Source organism: Oryctolagus cuniculus, chromosome 2, assembly GCF_964237555.1.
Source record: "Oryctolagus cuniculus chromosome 2, mOryCun1.1, whole genome shotgun sequence".
NCBI classification, from domain to species: domain Eukaryota; kingdom Metazoa; phylum Chordata; class Mammalia; order Lagomorpha; family Leporidae; genus Oryctolagus; species Oryctolagus cuniculus.
The window spans coordinates 114,378,409-114,393,976 of NC_091433.1; the positions used below are offsets into that span (position 1 = coordinate 114,378,409).

The 15,568-nt window shown below is 48.5% G+C and overlaps 1 protein-coding gene across 1 annotated transcript; it reads left to right on the plus strand.

The window, feature by feature from the left end:
- The first annotated feature begins 14,713 nt into the window (after positions 1-14,713).
- On the plus strand, positions 14,714-15,208 carry LOC100356529 (immunoglobulin kappa variable 1-39). Its single transcript, XM_017340217.3, has 2 exons — positions 14,714-14,768; positions 14,886-15,208. Exons 1-2 carry the CDS (start codon positions 14,714-14,716, stop codon positions 15,206-15,208), a joined length of 378 nt encoding a protein of 125 aa, XP_017195706.1.
- Positions 15,209-15,568: the final 360 nt, after the last annotated feature.

The following is a 15,568-nucleotide window of genomic DNA, read 5'->3' on the forward strand; positions in this document are numbered from 1 at the left end:
ATTAATCACAGGTGGAAGAAAATGGAGAAATATTAAGAAGTCTTTGTTGGCCTGGTTTAGCTTAAGTGTGGGGCAGGAGTGCCCCCTAGCGGCCATCAGGAAAATTAAAGCGAGACAGAAAAAACCTTAGCCATACCACGATCGCACGTCTCTCTCTGGTGGCTAAAATGGATAACAGCAGCTTTCGCAATCAACACAGCTAACGTTGCTTAATTTATACTTGTAGTCCCCGTAGTTGGAGAACTGAGAGGAATCTTGGAGATTACGCAGTTCAGTTTCCTCATTTGTAAAGGAAAAAAAAAAACCCTAGATTTATAAGTGGGAAGTGGCTTACCACAGAGACGTTACACACTGAGCTTAGAATAGAACCCTGGTTTCCTGATGCCCTCACGGCTCCCGGCCCCACCCTGCCCTTGCTGCTGCAGCCGCTCCTGGTCACCACCCTCCTGGGGCCGTGTGGGCAGGGGTCCTTCCTCGCTAGCAACCTGAGCATCAGGCCAGCAGGGTGCTGCTCTGGAAGGTGCGCCGTCTTCTCGGCACCTCCCTGACCCATTTCTCCTCCGGTACCTCACGGGGTCCCTCACGTCCACGCTACCGTGACAGTTGCCACGGGCAGAAGGCCCCGTGGACAATGACCTCGCGCCTCAAACCCTGGGGCCGCCGATGAGGAAGCCGTAGTAGGGGCTACTTCCTGCTGCCTGCTGTCCCTGGGGCTGCAGAGGGCGGGGTCTCAGGGGCAGGGTGTTCATCCATTTCTCTGGCCTCCAAACTCGCCACTTCTGTGTGGCTGGGTGGTGATGTATTGAAACGGCCGTCTGCCCCACGGATCTCATTGTTTTTAAATTAATTAGTTGTTTATTAATTAATAATTAATTAACTACTTAGTTATTTTGGAAATCAATGTGACAGCAGTGGTTCACTCCCCAAATGGCCGCAGCAGCCAGGAGCCAGGGACTTCTTGATTTGGACCTGAGTAAACTGAAAAGCGCCTGTATTTCTACTTGATCACAATGGGAGATGTTCCTCCAAAATACAATTTTCTCTGAGACCCGCAGCCTGAGTTTAATTTCTGAGGAGCAGAAACCCAGGAACTCCTACACAGAGTTCCTAATAGATGCGTGGCCAGATAATCACCACGCTCCACAAGCAGGCAATTTTTCACACAGTCTGTCAGCAACTTAAGACAAGCAAGAAGGAGAAGAGGATGGGGCCGGCGCTGTGGTGCAGTAGGTTAATCCTCCGCCTGCAGTGCTGGCATCCCATATGGGCGCAGGTTCGAGACCCGGCTGCTCCACTTCTGATCCAGCTCTCTGCTGTGGCCTGGGAAAGCAGTAGTAGATGGCCCAAGTGCTTGGGCTCCAGCACCCATGTGGGAGACCCGGAAGAAGCTCTTGACTTCAGATTGGCTCAGCTCGGGCAGTTTTGGCCATTTGGGAAGTGAACCAGCGGATGGAAGACCTTTCTCTCTATCTCTCAAATAAATAAATAAAATCTTAAAAAAAAAAAAAAAAAAGAATGAGAAGGGGACCGAAGAGAGATTCCAGGCATATCAGCATCTCAGCGACAGGTGTGAAAACGTATTCAGTGAAAGAGACCATGAGCAACTAAACATAGTAAGGGCTAGGACGTTGGAGGTGGCGCCTGCGTGGTGTTTGAGGACTTAGCCATTCAAAAAAATCTCACGAATCCATTTATATGCAACATTGGAAAGTTGAACGAAGAGAGGTGTAAATGACCATGCCTTTTGGCTTGGCTTTTCCCTAAGCCCCATTTATGTTAGCTTCCTAGGGCTGCTGTAACAAATTTCCAAACATTTGGCCGATTCAAACAGGAGACACACATTCTCTCCCAGTTGCGCAGGCCAGCAGCCCAGGAACTGACGTTGGTGGGAAGGGCTCCCTCTAGTGGAGAGTCTGTTCCTGGCTTCTTCCCTTGGCTGTGGCTGTGTCACTCCGCTCTGTTTCCTTGTTTTCAGGGCCTTTTGCTCTTCTGTCTGTGTTAGATCTCCCTCCGACTCTCTCATGAGGACATTTGTCATGGCATGTGGATTGCATTTAGGGCCTAGTTGGGTAAGATCCTTAGTTAACATCTGCAAAGGCCCTCTCATTATTAAGTACATTTTGTAGCTTCCACCTGTAGCAATGCTTAGTCTACTAAGCTGTTAAAGGACAAAGCACAGTCTCTCTCTCTCTCTCTCTCTCTCTCTCTCTCTCTTCTCCTCTACCTCCCACCATGTGCACACAAATCACTTCATTTCCCTGTGTGTCCACCATCCACCTTGTCCACACCTAGGGTTGCTCCCATAGGAACGTCCTCAGGGTTTCCTCACGGACCTGCTCTGTCTCCAGCACCCTGCAGAGGGGAGGGCTGAGTCAACAAAGGTCCCTCCCCAGCCAGGGACAAGCTGTCTCTGCAGAGACAAGTCGTGGCGCTCTGATCGCCTTCGGGGCCTGTGAGCCTCACCCACACAGAGGGCAAAGCTGGTCCCAGGCTCACATGGGAGCCACTTTTGCCTCCTGTTTTTAACGCTTTCCATGCACTGCAGAGGGATATTTGGGATGGGCTGAGCAACGTGACAAAGTTGCCCCAAGGATGGAAATGACTTTCATTTTGTTTATGTTTCCTTAGTTACGATCCTGGGTTAATTTGAAGTGTCTTACAAAGTTCTGTATGAGAATCAGTGATCAAGTCATTCTTTGACTCGAATGGAGAAATCTCTCATTTTGGAATGCAAAATCCAAGTGTCTCCTTTTGGACACAACAATCACATAGTCACTTACCTGTGCCTCGCCTGGTCTTACCTGGCCTCACCTGGCCTCAGCCACTCTTGAGGGCTGTTGGGAAAATCCACTTTCCTACCTACCTCCTGTATCATCCCTTCCAGGGCAAGTCGCAGGGCCTCAAGGACTGTCTCCTCCCAAATTCCAGCATCAAAGGCGGCCGGTGGGACCCTGAAGGCTCCAGATGAGGTAGGTTGGTTTCTCTCTCCTGGGCTGGTGTGGGCTTAGACCAATAGATAACATGGCATCCGGTTAGAGTAGAAACCAATACCCCCCTCCCACTGTTCACATAAGAATCCAATGTCAAGTGACCACTCTGCGGACCTCTGCCTGGATCTGGGGTGACCTCCCTCCCAGCCTCACTGGCTCCCCTCCGTGCACTCTCAGCTCCTGTGGGGCCACAGGCACGGGCATCGCTTCCATCATCGCCTTCGAGCTGCAGGTGGAGTGAGCCTGTCAGCCCTGGGTGCAGCCCTGGGGTTTTGGTTCAGGCCATCAGACATGCAAATCAACTCCCAGGACACCTGTGTCTATGTCACCCAGGGGGTGTGTGCCTCAGTTGCTGTGTAGCCCTGACAGAGAGTCACCGCCTGACACCACACAACTGGCTGTTAGATCAAGAAGGAGCAGACTCCGTGGAGACGGCAAGATGAGACTCCTGGCGCAGCTCCTCTGCCTCCTGGTGATAACCTTTCAGGGTAAGGCCATTCCCCACTGCAGACCAGGAGCTGGAACTCGTCCCTGACACAGAACTCAGGTTCAAAGGTGATTTGGAAATGACCGTGACACGTGTAGCCTTGTTTGGATTTGCTTCTTATTAGGAAGCTAGGGCGTAGGATCTAAGGCTGACAAGGACCCCTCAAGGACCACAGAACACTCTGTCTGTGCTTCTACCTGGGTCCACTCCTCTCTTAGAGGCTCACTAGCTTCCCACTCAGTATACGGAGAAGGGACTTGCCCCTCAGCCTCTCGGCGTGGGGCTGCACCGTGCTGTGTCCCCCCTCACAGAGGATGGCCATTTCCATCAGCATTCTTGTACACAGACCAAGCTGGGAAGGCTACTAGGGTTCTTTTAGGGAACGGGGTGTGGGGAGGAGAGGGGAGGGCAGGGGAGGAGAGGGGAGGGCAGGGGAGGGTTTTTTCTCATCCCTGGCGGGAAGTAATGAACCGCGCTGTCTGGATGCGGTGTCCTTGCAGACTGCATGGGGAACATTATGCTGACTCAGTCGCCGGCGGTCCTGGAAGCATCACTAGGCGACTTTGTCACCATCACCTGCAGAGCCAACATGCAGGTAGGTACCTCCATGGCCTGGTACCAACAGAAACCGGAGCAGGCGCCCAGGCTGCTCATCTTTGGAGCTTCTTCCAGGGCTGCTGGGACCCCTTCCAGGTTCCGGGCAAGTGGCTCCGGGTTTGACTTCTCTCTCGCTATCCATGGAGTGGAAGCTGAAGACGTCGGGGTGTTTTACTGTCAGCAGCACTTCAGCCGACCTCTCACAGTGACAGATCCCCGAACAAAAACAAAGAAGTCGCCTGCTCTGGTGCAAAGACACCTGTTCCTTGCAGAAGGCACAATCCGAGAGGCGTGAAGGGGCCGTGTGGCAGGAGCCTAGAGTCCGCTTCCTGTTCTGGAGCAGCAGGGGAAGGAGGAGGAAATTGCCTTACATTTGAACTGAGTCTTCGCAAAGGCAAAGAGGGAAGGGCGTGAGCGCCACTCTGTGGTCTGGACAAATGCCGTCGCTTGTTTTATTTATTGCACGTTCCCAGAGCACCCCAGCACTTACAGGACTGCAGCCACAACTCGTTCTTTCTTGTGTGTGACTCTGTGGCCAGGCCGGGCATCACTGGTGCAGCCTCACGCAGCCGGGTCTGCTGGGCGGGGATGCTCACCTTGGCTTCCCCCACCTGTCTGCCGCTTGGTGCTGGCCGTCAGCTGAGGCGCGCCAGTTGGAGAAGAGGTGGGTGCGTTGCACCTCAACATCTAGCATTTTTGGATGAATTGTCTGTATCATGTTTATGCTGTTTATGAAAATTAATTAGCTACTGGATACATTCCATCCTTGCTACCATATGCCTGGCCAGAATTTGGAACCTAATACTATAAGGGCTTGTCTAAGGTATTGTCCAGCTCTTCATCCAACAAACACTTATGATGAATGTGTTGTGCTCCTGGCAATGTAAAACCAGTGAAATTAATTGGGATTATTAAAATGTTATTCTACCTGTGGGGGGAAATTCATTTGAGAGGTGTGTGTTGGGGGGTAGTTGATGCTCCTGTTTCTCGGTTTACTTCCCAAATGCTTTCAGTGGCCAGGGCTGGACGGGTCTGGAGCCAGGAACTCCATCCAGGTCTCCCACATGGCTGGTATGACTTAACCGTTTGAGCCATCACTCCCATGGTCTACGCTGACATTGGGACCCTGATCTGGGAATTGAATCCACGTACCTTGATAAGGGATACAAGTGTCTTTGTTGCTAGGCCAAATGCACACTCACAATTTTAAGTGAGTAATTTTCTAATGTTATTATTGTGCTGGCAATTCTGAACCTTATCAGAGGTAACATAACATCTTCCTACAGAAATGACCGTGCCCATTGCTCCCCAAGCCCCCCGCCCACCGCCTTGATGGGCGGATGACTTTACTGAAGTGTTGGCGGTTGGTCTGGCTGTTGCCTGGCTACTCTAGTCTCCTGCACATGGCCCCTTTCTCCAATAGACTGCGTCAGGATTTCCCATTTCCAGAGAGGAGGGTGGTGGCTGCAGTGCCTCTTCGACCTGGATGACGGGGCACGGTGCTACTTTCAGCACATTCTGTTGGCCAAGTAACTCCGCAGAGCACCTGTCGATCAATTAAAACACAAGGAAATAGATGCCATTCCTGACAGTTGGGCCACATGGCGATGCTTTCAAGTGTGTCATATTGTCTGAAATTGTAAAATGAACAACAAAAAGATGAGAGTGGGTGCCATAAAAGTGAAAAGTTATCACTGGGCCGTGACCTGGGCTAGGTCTTCACAGGAGAAGTATGTTTTATTCCCAACTTCCAGTTGGTGATACCGAGACAGAGATGTCGTGAAATGTACCCACGGCCATCCAGAATGTCACCCGGGATTTCAGTGAGAAACCCTGATTTTCAGAAGGCAGTGAGTGGCAAAACCACGCAGGAGGATTGGGCACAGCAATTCTGTGAGAGGCACTGGTACTGATAGGGACAGTGGTGCGGCCTCACTTCCTGAACAAACCAGTTTGATCTCTTAAAGCCAGTTTTTGTGTTCATTAATAATTCTGAAGACAATCAATGTGATTAACATGACATTTTTTGATCGCTAAATATTGGAGGGGGGAAGATATTTTATTTCCTTGCTAAGAAAATGACAAAGAAACAGAAAGCAACTCAAATGTGGTAAAGAAAACTCTAGGCTGGAGTCTTTGGATTGAGCCCCTCAGTGGTGGGGCGCACTGGCTCTCTCCTTTCGGAGGAGAGAGAGACAATCAGGAGAAGCAGATGTGGAACACAGGCAGAACCTTGGTCACTCAGAAGAAATCTCACAAACAAGTATCCGAGTATCAGGATGCAGAGGAGAGATGGTCAACAAAAAGATGTTGTGTGTGTGTGTCGGGGGCATAAGACAGCACAGCTTCTGTCGTCAGTCCCGGCGAGAGACCAGGCCCACAAGCCGCTGGCCGCGTGGGAGGGTGGCGGGTCAGGTCCCAGCATTCCCCGTCCTCAGTGTCCTCAGCCACAATCCTGCTCATGGAGGGGGAAGCAGTGGGCAAGGCTGTAGCGCCCACAGCACCCAGCAGAGTCAGCCACCCCACGGGACCCTCCCCGCTGCTCCAACCTCCTCTGTACCACGAGGGTCCGTTCTCTGCAGTTCCCCGATGTCTATGCCGTGGTGACAGTGACAGTGACGGGTCCCAGACTTTGCTTTCTCCACGGAGTGTCTGGCGACCAATCATGTTGTGAATTCCTGGTGTCAACGGGCTGGTTAGGCAACCGCTCCAGGGCCCAACTCAGAGACGAGGCCCTCCCACGCATGAGACCTGAGTTAGGCTCTTGTTCCCTAAATCCCTACACAATCCTACGTTTTCATTACTACACAGAGAAGAGATTTAAAAGCGAAATAAGTCACATCTCATTGTGACATAATTTTGATAATTACTTTTAAAAATATAAATGTATTATAAATTTATTGATTTTAAAATGATAACCATGATGTCAAACCCTTAGGAATAATAAAGTAATTTAATACATACTAGGAAACAAAATATGGGTAGAAATGCAGGACAATTGTGATTGAATATTTTTCTTTAAGGTGTACCTTTTAAAATTTGTATATACCTAAAAGTATAAGAATAATACTATTTACAATCCCATAGCCTTTCATTTAAAAGGAAATTAAATTTGGGGGCTGACAAGAACATATTTAATGCCAAAAACAAGGAAAGATAGTTAATAAACAACACTAGAGTACCTGAGAGTCTGAAATTTTGGCAAGTATAAAAGCCCAGTACCAAATCAAAACAGTGAACTCAAAACAGAGAAACTCAATTTGTTTATGACATCATCTGATTGGCTATTGGACAAGTTTCCATCATTTCTTGGATTCTATGATTCCTTTTTTGTGGCAATTTTATTATTTATTAACTTTAAAAAACTTTAATAATTTACATATTTATGGCATACATTTTAATGTTTTAATTCATGTGTATCATGTGTACTGATCAAATCAGGTTAATTAACACTTTCCCCTCTGTCATTATTTTATGGTCGGAGCCTGATCGCTCTTGTATTCTACTTGCTCATCAAATATATGATAGGTCACTGGGAACCACAGTCACCCCATATGCTGTGTACACCAGGAACTTATCCTCCTAATGCTGTCTGGGCACCGTTGTTCAACCCAAGTATTGCCTGTAACTCTCCCAACCTCCACTGATTACAATTCTATATTCATATTGAGATACTTTTTAGCTTCCACTTATGAGGGAGAACATGCAGTATTTGGATTTTTGTGTCTCTTTTAAATCTCACTTAACATAGTGTCCTCTAGTTCCATCCATTTTGCTGCAAATGACAGAATTTCGTTCTTCTTTATGGCAGAATAGTATTCCGTTGGCTATATATACTACAGTGTATATTTCCGTTCAACTGCTGACGGGCACCTTGGCTGATTCCACATCTTTGCTGTTGTGAACAGCACTGTGGTAAACTTGGTGCTGCTGGTGTGGCCTTGATTTAGTGATTTTATGTCTTTTTGGATTCATAGCTAGCAGTGAGACTGTTGGATGATATGGCAGTTCCATTTCTAGTTGTTAAAGGAATCTCCATACTGTTTTCCATATTGCCAGTACTAATTCACATTCCTACCAACAGTGTATGAGTTCCCCTCTTTCTACATCCTGCCAGCTTTTGTCATTGTTTTAGATTTATTTTAGTTATTTGAAAGGCAGAGTTACAGAGAGGCAGAGGCAGAGAGAGAGAGAGAGAGAGGGAGAGAGAGGGAGAGAGAGAAGAAGTCTTCCATCCACTGACTCACTCCCCAGATGTCTGCAATGGCTGGAGCTGGGCCGATCCAAAGCCAGGAGCTTCTTCCAGGTTGCCCATGCAGGTGCAGGGGCCCAAGGATTTGGTCCATCTTTCACTGCTTTCCCAGGCCATAGCAGAGAGCTGGATTGGAAAAGGAGCAGCTGGGACTTGAACCAGCAGCTATATGGGATGCTGGCACTGTAGGTGCAACTTTACCCGCTATGCCACAGTGCTGGTCCCAGGTTTTGTCTTTTTCTTTTTGATAATAGCCATTCTAAGTGGAGTGAGGAGATATCTCACTGTGGTTTTGATTTGCGTTGACTGATGGGTAGTGATTTTGAGCATTTTTTCATGAACTTATTGACTATTTGCACTTCTCTTCCTTCTTTTTTTTTGAAAAATGTCCGTTCAGTTCCTTGGTTTGTTTATTAACTGTATTGGTTGCTGTTTGTTATTGTTGAGTTTTTTGAGTTCCTTATATTTTCTGAATCTTAATCATTTATTGGATTTAAAAGCTTGCAAATATTTTTATCTCATTCTATCATATGTTACTCTGTAGGTTGTTTTCTTTGCTATGCAAAACCTTTTGTTTTGATAAAATCCCATTTGTTCAGTTTGGTTTTTGTTGCCTGTATTGTTAGGGAGTTATCTATAAAATCATTGCCCTCGTTGATGTCTTGAAGTGTTTCCTTCCTAGTAGTTTCACGTCTTACATCTAGTCTTTGATCCATCTCGAGTTGACTTTTGTATATGGTGAGAGGTGGGGAGTTTCATTTTTCTACTAGACTGCCCAGTTTTCCCAGTACTATTTATTGAAGAAACTCTCCTTTCTCCAATGTATATTCTTGGCAACTTTGTAAAAAATCAGTTGACTCTGTGACTGTGAATTAATTCTGGGTTCTCTATTCAGCTTAATTGATCTATATGTTGGCTTTTATTCTAGTACAATGCTATTCTAACAACTATAACTTTGTAGTGTTCTTGAAAGTCAGGGATTTTGATGCCTCCAGCTTTGTATTTTTATTTAATTTTGTTCTGAATCATTTTAACTGTTCCATCTTTTGGTCATTTCCATATGTATTTTAGGATTGTTTTTCTTATTTCTGAAAAGAATGATATTTTGATGGGGACTGCACTGAATCAGTAGATTGTTTCAGGTAATATGAAAATTTTAACAATATTAATTTTGCCAATCCTTGAACAAGGAATATCTTTTGTTTTGAGGGTTTTCTTGGAGCTTTTTCATTATTTAAAAAATAGTTTTCATTATAGGGATTTTTCACTTCTTTGGTGAATTTATTGCTAAAATTTTTTGTAGCTATTGTGAACGAGGTTGCTTTGTTTATTTCCCTTTCAGCAAGATCACTGTGTATAACAATGCTGAGAGAGAGAGAGAGAGAGAGAGAGAGAGAGAGAGAAAGAAAGAGAAATCCAACCCACTGGCTCACTCCCCAGATGGCTGCAATAGCCAGGGGGTGGCCAGCCTGAAGCCAAGAGCCAGGAGCTTCATCTGGTGGTTTGGGATTGGCCCAGCTCCAGCCATTGTGGCCATCTGGGGAGTGAACCAGTGGATGGAAGATCTGCCTTGCTCTCTCTGTCTCTCTCTGCCTCTCTGTCTCTCTCTCTTTTCAAATAAATAAATAAATAAATAAATAAATCTTTAAATAAAATAATTATCCAAGGAGCTTCAAGATGGTTGACTAGGAGGGCCCTGAACTTGCCTCTGCCACAGAGAAGAACCAGAGCAATAGAAAGACCACATTTCCAGGACATTGGCTGAGGGAAAACTCAAAGAAGTGACAGGAGAGGCCAATGTTGTGGTGCGGTGGCTTAAGCTGCATCTTGCAATGTAGGCATCCCACGTCAGGATGCCAATTTGAGTTTTGGCTGATCTGTTTCTGATCCAGCTCCCTGCCACCCACATGGGACACTCAGATGGAGTTTTAGGCTCCTCACTTCAGCCTGGCCCAACCCCTGTTGTTGCACTCATTTGGGGAGTGAATCAGCAAATGGAAGATCTTTCTCTTTCTTTCCCCCATTCCCCCAACCACACACCTTCTCTCTGTCACCATCACCATATGGGCGCAGGTTCGAGTCCTGGCTGCTCTATTTCCAATCCAGCTCCTTGCTGGTGCTTCTGGGAAAGCAATAGAAGATGGTGCAAGACAGGGCCCTGTGGAAATATATTCCAAGGAACTATGATCTCCGTTGCACAGGGCCTGAAGAGCAGGCATGCATTTGCTGCAAAGATGCCCTCCACCCATTGCTCACAGTATCTCTTCTAACAGTTTATCCAGACAGAACAAATATGTCATGCCCATCCCGTGAGGATGATAGTCCTTGTAATTCTAGAGGAAAGCTTTTGTGTTCCTATGAAAGTTTAAGCTTTGGGAGGTCAAAGGTCATCCACCTTGTTTCTTCATTCTTAGCAGGAGGACCTGTGGCCTACCTGCAGATTCTGGGGTCCTGAAGACAAATGAGAATCAGAAATTAAAATGAGGGGCTGGCGCCATGGCTCACTTGGTTAATCCTCCGCCTGCTGCACTGACATCCCATTTGGGTGCTGGGTTCTAGTCCCGGTTGCTCCTCTTCCAGTCCAGCTCTCTGCTGTGGCCCTGGAGGGCAGTGGAGGATGGCCCAAGTGCTTAGGCCCTGCATCCACATGGGAGACCAGGAGGAAGCACCTGGCTCCTGGCTTCACATCAGCGCCGGCTGTAGCAGCCATTGGGGAGTGAACCAAAGGAGGGAAGCCCTTTCTCTTTGTCTCTCTCTCTCACTGTCTATAACTTTACCTGTCAAATAAATTTAAAAAAATTAAAAATTAAAAAAAGAAATTAAAATGAGGCAGAGACTCATCAGTAGAGGCGGTTCTATCTCACCAAGGCCGGGAGGGGGGTTGCTGGGAGGAACTGAGCCCTCCAGGACACCTGTTCTACAGCTGTTGGGCCACACCTGCCCAGACCCTGGCTGATTTGCATATTTCCCCCAGAATCTGTTTCTGCTCTTGGGATTCCTCGTGGATCGGCTGCTCAGTGAATCTGGGCACAGAGAGCCTCAGGCAGGGCTTAGCCTGAACATGGATGTCCTGACTCAGCTCTTCTGCCGTCCGCTGCTCTGGCACCCAGGTCAGGAGCAGGCGCAGGCAGCACCTGGGTTGCTGGGATTCTCTTCTCCTAACCTGAGCTCCTTCCCTGATCTCTAGCCTTCTCAGGGGATCAGGGCAGCAAGAGAGTGCCTCCTCTTAGGACAGTGCTAATGAGGGGACATTGTCTTTGGCTTCCTTTGTGGCCAGCCGCAGTGACGTTGCACTGAGCCAGTCTCTGGCCTTCCTGTCTGTCTCCAGGAGAGACCATCCCCATCTTCTGCGGGCCGACCGGAGCATCAGTGATCACCTCACTTGGTATCAGTGGAAGCCAGGCCACACTGCTGAGAGTCTCATCTCTGATGCTGATAACCGATATCCGGGTGTCCCAGCCCGCTCCACGGGGGTTCAGTCTGGAGCAGAGTTGGTTCTCCCAGTCAGAGGGGCGGAGGCTGATGATACCGCTGGTTATTACTGCCGGTAGGGCTACGTAGGGCTACGCAATCCCTCCCACGGCGGCACAGCCCCGGGCAGAGACCAGCTCTGGGGCTGCCTGTGTCGCAGGTCTGTGGTTTAGTAGTTGCACTCCCTGCCAGGGGTGCGTGCACAGGAACGGGACCTATTTGGGGCTGGAGGTGGTGGAGGTTGGCAGGGCTCTAAGATAAAGGCCTGTGAGAGAGGTTTTTTCACGAAGTGTTTTCTTGACAACAACCCCTCCCCAAACCTGCGATTTGATGGTTTCTGCATCAGGCACGCAAAGAACTCCTTCATAGCATGGTCTTTAAATGCGTTCTCTGAGAGACGCTCTGAGAAGAGTTTTCAAAGGCAGAGAGCTGGGCCCAAAACAGGAGCCTGTCTCCACGGAAATACACACTGCTCCCTCTACTACTGCTGCCGGCACCGCTTAATCCTAGCCATGAACCGGAACCGCTGCCACCCTGCAGCCGGCATTTACCGAAGACTTTGGGATTTGCTCTGTGTTGAACTCTATACTCTCATCCTTTTTTTTCCCCCAAAGATTTACTCATTTTTTTTTAAGAAGAGAAGATTTACGAAAATGAATCTTGATGTGAATGGAAGGGGAGAGGGAGTGGGAAAGGGGAGGGTTGCGGGTGGGAGGGACGGTATGGGGGGGAAGCCATTGTAATCCATAAGCCGTACTTTGGAAATTTATATTCATTAAATAAAAGTTAAAAAAAAAGAAGAGAAGATTTATTTATCTGGATCTGGTGCTGTGGTGCAACAGGTTAAGCCATGGCTTGCAGCGCTGGCATCCCATATGGGCACTAGTTTGAGTCCCGCTGCTCCACTTCCAATCCAGCTCCCTACTAAGGTGCCTGGGAAAGCAGCAGAAGATGGCTCAAGTGCTTGGGTCTTTGCACCCACATGGGAGACCTGGAGGAAGCTCCTGGCTCCTGTGCCCAGCCCAGCTCCTGCTGTTGTGGCCCTCTGAGGAATGAACCAGTAGATGGAAGACTGACTCTCTCTCTCTCTCTCTCTCTCTCACACACACACACACACACCACACACACACACTGCCTTTCAAATAAATAAATAAAAGAAAAGATTCCCAAAGGACAAGAACCTGTGCCATAGCGACAGGTCTAGTTCAGAGAGGTGTGGTGCTAGGGACTCCAAGGGTCACTTTGAGCCTTGCAAACCTCTTTTCTGATATTTTTAAGAGTATGAACTGATGGAACAAGGACATAAGCCTCAGCCATTCTCCCTCATTGCCCAAAGGAGATAAACACTGGAATGCATTCCTTGCCCTTGAAACTCAGTTGGGTCTCACACCCTATTGCCTTCATACCCCACCCCTTACAGCCACCTGAAAGACCAGTTGCAGGAATTCCCCTCTGCCTGCTGCTCCCTACCCCACCCCCATCCCCAGCCCTCCTATATATAACAAAGACCTGGCCCCTGGGGTTGAGGCCTTCTGCCACGTGTTCCATCATGGGCACACGGGCAGTTGGTCACCCACCTCTGCAGATTTATTTTCTCTGAATAAATTCAGTCTGGCTGTAAATGCATACACCACCTCCTCTCTATTCTGCACCTCTTTACCTAACATTTTGGTGCCCCGTGTGAGGAGGCACCAATCTGCAACTCTTTTCCTAACATGAACCAAGGTCAAAAATTGACTTAGAAAGCTAGAACAATCACAAGAACAGTGCACAGCGTGGCACTTGTTTCTCATTATTTCAGGATGCAGTGGAAGTATTGTGATGATCCAGATACCGCTCTCCATGTCCATCACCCCTGGAGAGCCCGCCTCTATCTCCTGCCAAGTCCAATCAGAGCCTCCCAGGTAGTTATAGATACACCTCTTTGAGTTGGAGTCTCAAGAGGCCAGACCAGTCTGCACAGCTACTGATGCACGGGGCTTCCTCTGCAGTTCCAAACAGGCTCAGTGGTAGTGGGTCAGGGGTAGATTTCACACTGACGACCGGCAGGGTGGAGGCGGGGGATGCTGGAGTTTCTAACAGCCAGCAAACTATACAATACCCTCCCACAGTGGCACAGCCCCAAATGCAAACCTCCCCGTTTGGCACGGCCCAGGGGCCCACATGTGTTGTTTGTGTCTGGGAGCAGCACAGCAAATTTTCTGCATCTGTTGGAGAACTCAGGGAAACTGGTTGCAGGTATAGGGCCAAGTGTGCCTGGGTTACACCTCTGAGACCCCTGTCAACTGCAAGCTGCACTGGGGGGAATCCCACTGCCCTCCACAGGTCTGAAATAAAGGAGAGCTGCATTGGAAGTTCATCCTGATCCTTCCCACCTCACATGAGAACAGTGGCTTAGGGACTTTACCAAATATTTTCGAATATGTTTCTCAATTTGCTATTTTTTTAAAAAAATCAGTTTACACTCAGAGAACTGTAAGGTTAAAACAAAGTATATCCCTCTCCACCGGAAACATGTTGACCAAATGCCAGCTCTGCCCTCTAAGACTTTCTTACATCATTTCCACAAACAAAAGTATCCTCCTACATAATCCCAATACAACACTGAAATACATTGCTGCAATTAGGACTTGATATCAAGCCTTGACAATTAAACTCCCACTGTGTGTTTTGTAGTAAAATGTTCCCCAGAGAGATGCACAGCCAATGCAGGCAAATTTGTGCTGTCCGGGGTTGTCCTGGGCCGTCTGGGGGCACTGCACCTGTTCTGAGTGACTGAGAAGAGCTGCAGCTGGCACAGTCTGGGTGTTATCCCCTGCTGATTTGCATGTCCCCAGAGCCCTGCCCACTGCCCTGCAGACTTAGGAGCAGGCTACTCTCACTCTGTGCAGGAGTCAGTCCCAGTCAGGACCCAGCATGGACACGAGGGCACCCGCTCAGCTCCTGGGGCTCCTGCTGCTCTGGCTCCCAGGTGAGGAACAACTCCAGGGACTGACTCAGTGTGGGCAGTGCTGCCTGACTCTTCAGGGAAGTCCTCTTATAACGTGAGTAACAGTGTGCATGTGTGTGTTTCTGTTTCCCATCTCAGGTGCCAGAGGTGCCATCCAGATGACCCAGTCTCCATCCTCCCTGGCTGCATCTGTGGGAGACACAGTCACCATCACTTGTAAGGCCAGTGAGGACATTGGTTATGGGTTAAACTGGTATCAGCAGAAACTAGGGATAGCTCCTAAGCTCCTGATCTATGGGGCAAACACTTTAGAATCTGGGGTCCCATCGAGGTTCAGTGGCAGCGGATCAGAGACCGATTACACCCTCACCATCAGCAGCGTGCAGGCTGAAGATGCAGGAATTTATTACTGTCAGCAAGGATATAGTACCCCTCCCACAGTGCAACAGGCCCGAACATAAACCACCCAGGGGGGCAGAAGTGTGAGGCTGGGCTCCCAGCTGCTGCTCCTGGGCCCCATCTGCTGAGAGTGATTCTCAGAGCAGCCAGGCTTGAAGGTCCCTGGAGAGTTTTGGTAGATTAGGCCAGGCTGGCCTAGACCCAAAGCCAGAAGCTCAGAACTCATTTGGGTCTTCCAGAAGGATGGAAAGGACCCCAGAACTTGCACCCTCTTTTGGTGCCTCCAGATTGCATTAGCAGGAAGCTGGAACAGAAGCAGAGCAGCTGGGACTCAAGCTGCCATTCCAATATAAGATGCAGCCCTCACAGGTAGTGGCTTAACCCTCCGTGCCATGATGCTCACCTCAAAGTCCTTGCTCTTG

What these genes read in the sequence shown, in the direction of transcription:
- LOC100356529 (XM_017340217.3), top strand. Translation starts at nt 14,714, where the DNA reads ATGGACACGAGGGCACCCGCTCAGCTCCTGGGGCTCCTGCTGCTCTGG. An exon ending in CCTGCTGCTCTGGCTCCCAG is followed by an intron (nt 14,769 to 14,885) that starts GTGAGGAACAAC and finishes TTCCCATCTCAG; the next exon opens with GTGCCAGAGGTGCCATCCAG.